The sequence below is a fragment of the Sinocyclocheilus anshuiensis genome, unplaced genomic scaffold (assembly GCF_001515605.1).
Source record: "Sinocyclocheilus anshuiensis isolate Anshui unplaced genomic scaffold, SAMN03320099.WGS_v1.1 scaffold2044, whole genome shotgun sequence".
In the NCBI taxonomy this organism is placed as follows: Eukaryota; Metazoa; Chordata; class Actinopteri; order Cypriniformes; family Cyprinidae; genus Sinocyclocheilus; species Sinocyclocheilus anshuiensis.
In genome coordinates this window covers 52,653-56,546 of record NW_015557212.1, presented here as the reverse complement: position 1 = coordinate 56,546, position 3,894 = coordinate 52,653, and the positions used below count along the sequence as shown (strand labels likewise).

The window sequence follows — 3,894 nt, the reverse complement described above, 5'->3', positions numbered from 1 at the left end:
GAAGAACGTTGCCTGTTGAATATTAAAAACAAATGAACAAACAAAAAATCTGGATCTCCATGTCTGACATGCAAATCAACTGTTCATGCGCATCTCCAGACTGGATCTCTTCTCTCCACTTTCCCTAATTGCAGATTCAATTATTAGATCTGTCCGCATTAATATTTTTATACTTCGATATTTTTGGGGGGAACAAACTGTAACACCGTGTGTCCCAACCAGACGCGATGCGATAAAAAGTATCTTTTCCATGGAGTTTTTGTCCTAACCACCTGCGACAGCGACACAGGATTCTATTTTAGAAATGGTTTTTATTTTCTGCGACATCGCGGCAAGAACAACATACAAAATATGATGTGCTCGTCTGTGCAGCCAAAGACAGAACAGTTAGCATGTTTTGCACAAACTTTCACCATGGCATTAGAACTAGTACACCGTTGTCGCTTGCGAAATCAAAATGACGGCGCCGTGGGTGGAAACTTAAAGATTAAGGGGCGGTAATATTATAATGAGATCCCTTTGCCACGTCACCAAGGGAGCGAAATCAGACGCGCTCGTTTTCTCAGACGCTTGCAGAAAAAGGTTTCCCCAAACAAAGTTTCTGGGTTAATCTTTTTCACGTTTCCTTGGTTGGTAGATGTACCGGGGGCCTGATTATAGCATTTAAAACCTGGAAAAGTAAGATTTTCATGATATGTCACCTTTAAATCAAACTTGTATGTTGAAACTGTGAACTCACTGCGAACCAACACGTGTATATTCCATAACAAAGATCGTATCAGTCACAAAAATAGTTCAGTCCATTCACATTTGAATGGTCTATTTTCCGTGTCCACATTTCTTCACATTCGCCATGTTTTTGCCGTCACATCGTATCTACACTGGACGCGACAAAGCATTGCAAATCATTTGAACTTTGTCAGTACATCATAAATAAAACGAGTCAGTTTACTGTCGGGGATTTGTCGTGTCGCGCCGCATCCAGTATAGACAGCATCACTGTTTATAATGGGTTCTATTGTATTTTGTTGCGTCGCACCGCGCCGCTCGCATCCAGTGTAGACACGATGTAAGTTAATGTGGCTTTCTGATGCTGCGTTTGAATTTTCATGCCACATTATTTGAAACTAGCGTGGGCCAAACATTTTTCTCTCGCGGGCCGTCTATTGAGGAACCCTGAAATACACCGTGCACACATTTTTTGAAATCACTATGAAGAAAATTAATTCCTGGAAGCAATCCTGCAGAAAGTGTGTGGTCTCTGTTGTAATCTACTAGAGTCAGTGGGCGGAAAAGCAGAAATAAAGCCGTCATGAAATGAAGATAAAGAAGATAGCAACTCTAAGACATCTGAGCTGAAGATTCGAGGTTGTCTGGACCAGCGTTATTTTCTAGCTGTGCACATGTTAAAAAGCCTTGAAACTCATCACATTAGATAAAAATGATCTCATTTGTGGACTTTAGCTTCTCTTTTTACCAGTTTTAGCTGATTATAGTTTTTTGTATTTCTCAAAATAACATTTGTTGTATTATTATAAAGTCAAATCACTTTTTTTATTAAAAGGTTTATTACACAAGAATATTATCATTTCATATATAATGCATTTTTAACGAAAACTTGATTCCGCCATGGGATAAAAAATAAGTTTTTACCTCATAATTCAGACTATTTTTCTCACAATTCTGTAAAGAAAAGCCAAAACTGTGAATTATAAACTAACATGTGCCAGAAGTCAGAATTGTGAGATAAAAAGTTGCAGATCCCTTTTTTAGTTTTTCTTCCATGGAAGAAGCCAAAACAAAAAACAAAAACGGAATTGCGTAATGTAAACACTGAATTCAGAGGAATAAAAAACAGAATTGTGAAACATAAACTCAGAACTGCAAGAAAAAAGTCAGAATTCTGAGTTTATATTTCACAATTCTAGTTATTTTTTTGCACAATTCCAAGAAAAAAAAAAAAGAATTCTGAATTGTGCAATATAAAATTTTGCAATTATATATATATATATATATATATATATTTATATACTGTACATACACATACACACACACACACACATATATATATATATATATATATATATATATATTATATACATACACACACACACACACACAGTGTTTGCGAAAGTTACTTTTAAAAGTAACAGATTACAATATTGCGTTACTCCATAAAAAAAGTTGTGTTACTTGGTTACTTTTTATGGAAAGTAATGTATTACATTACTTTTGCGTTACTTTTTCTCACCTGAGCTGGGCTTGCTTTTGTTTTTTAATAACAATAAAACCCAAAAGTAATATTTTTGGCAACTGTAAAGGCTCTTTCACACCAAAAGTGAAATTAATAAATGGGAAAATAAAGTAACTTGCATTACTTATTTGAAAAAGTAACTCAGATATTTTATAGTAAGTTTGAAAGTAATGTTTTTTTGTTTTTTTACTAGTTACTTGAAAAAAGTAATCTGATTACATAACTCACAATACTTGTATATAAAATCACTTACAAGTACAGTCAAATTTTTTGCAAAAACATGACACTATTAATAAAACTGATTTAGTCTTTTATATGAATTTTATTCTGTTCGGACGTCCTTCCTGTAGCCTAAACAGCACTAGCATTGCCAAGGTCATGGTTTCGATTCCCAGAAATAGCACGGACTGATAAAAAAAAGTGTACCTTGAATGCAGTGGAAGTCACTTCGGATAAAAGCCAAATGCATAAATGTAAATTTAATGTCAATGAAAAGTTGTACAAAATAACCCAGCGTTTGTGAACCTACTGTAATACCTGTTTCCGTGGACGTGTGAGGCACAGAAGGCATAGCTGTAGTGTAGGAGGGTCGGGTCCACCAGGGCGTTGTTATTGGAGAAGTCCATCAGGTCTTTCAGGTAGCAGAGGTGACGATGACAGCCCCTCACCCCGTATCGAGCGCAGTACTCGTCCAGAACAAACACCTGGCCCGGGCTGAACCAACCCTGAAACACAACAACAGGTTCAGAATAAAACACATTTACTATAAACATGCAATTAGCTGATCTCAGCCATTCCTGACCAGAGTACATCTCTGCTTCTCTGGACTATTTATACTGTACTATATCACATCATATTATACTATACGCTAATAGAATATTGATTAAAAGTGACAGTAAAGACATTTATAATGTAACAAAAGATTTATATTTCGAATAAATACTGTTCTTTTGAACTTTGAAAAGAATCCTGAAAAATGTACAAGTATTTCCACAGAAACATTAAGAAGCAAACACCATTTTCAACACTGATAATAAGAAATGTTTCTTGAGCATCAAATCAGCATATCACAATGATTTATGAGCGATCATGTGACACTGAAGACTGGAGTAATGACTGCTTTGAAATCACAGAAAGAAATAAAAAACAGCTATTTTAGAATGTGACATTTCCAGAATATTACTGTTTTTACAGTATTTTTGATTAAATAAATGCAGCCTTGGTGAGTATAAGAGACTAAATAACAAAAAAAAATTATTATTCAAGTCTATTGTAGTGTATACCATTTGGATTAAAACTAAATCGTAAAAATAAGACCATTTATAGGGGCACTCATAAACATCATTTATTTTCAACCTTAGGCATACATGACTTTCTGGTGAAAGTGAATCTAGCAGCCTGTGTGAAATGCGTTAGGCTGTAGCCTACTACTTGTCCCTAAATACGTGCACGCGTTGCGTATTTTGCTTGCTTGAGTGTTTGTGCATTATATGAGTGGCTTTGGAATATAAATCGCAGCATGTTTCAGATGAAAAAAAAACGCGACTTCTATTTCTGAAAATATCACAGTTAGGAGATTTATAACAAGTGGTTCCCTGCATTATTACAGCAAAGCGCGTGATTACAGTACTAAGCCGCTG

At 35.3% G+C, this 3,894-nt stretch overlaps 1 protein-coding gene across 1 annotated transcript in view; it reads right to left on the bottom strand.

Annotated features, from left to right (window-relative positions):
* LOC107678970 (calcium-dependent secretion activator 2-like) overlaps positions 1-3,894 on the bottom strand; it is an 86,726-nt gene that overhangs the window by 38,940 nt on the left and 43,892 nt on the right. Inside the window, exon 11 of the mRNA XM_016474369.1 lies at positions 2,792-2,979. Within this exon, the coding sequence (XP_016329855.1) occupies positions 2,792-2,979 (188 nt within the window). The remainder of the gene's footprint in view (positions 1-2,791; positions 2,980-3,894) is intronic.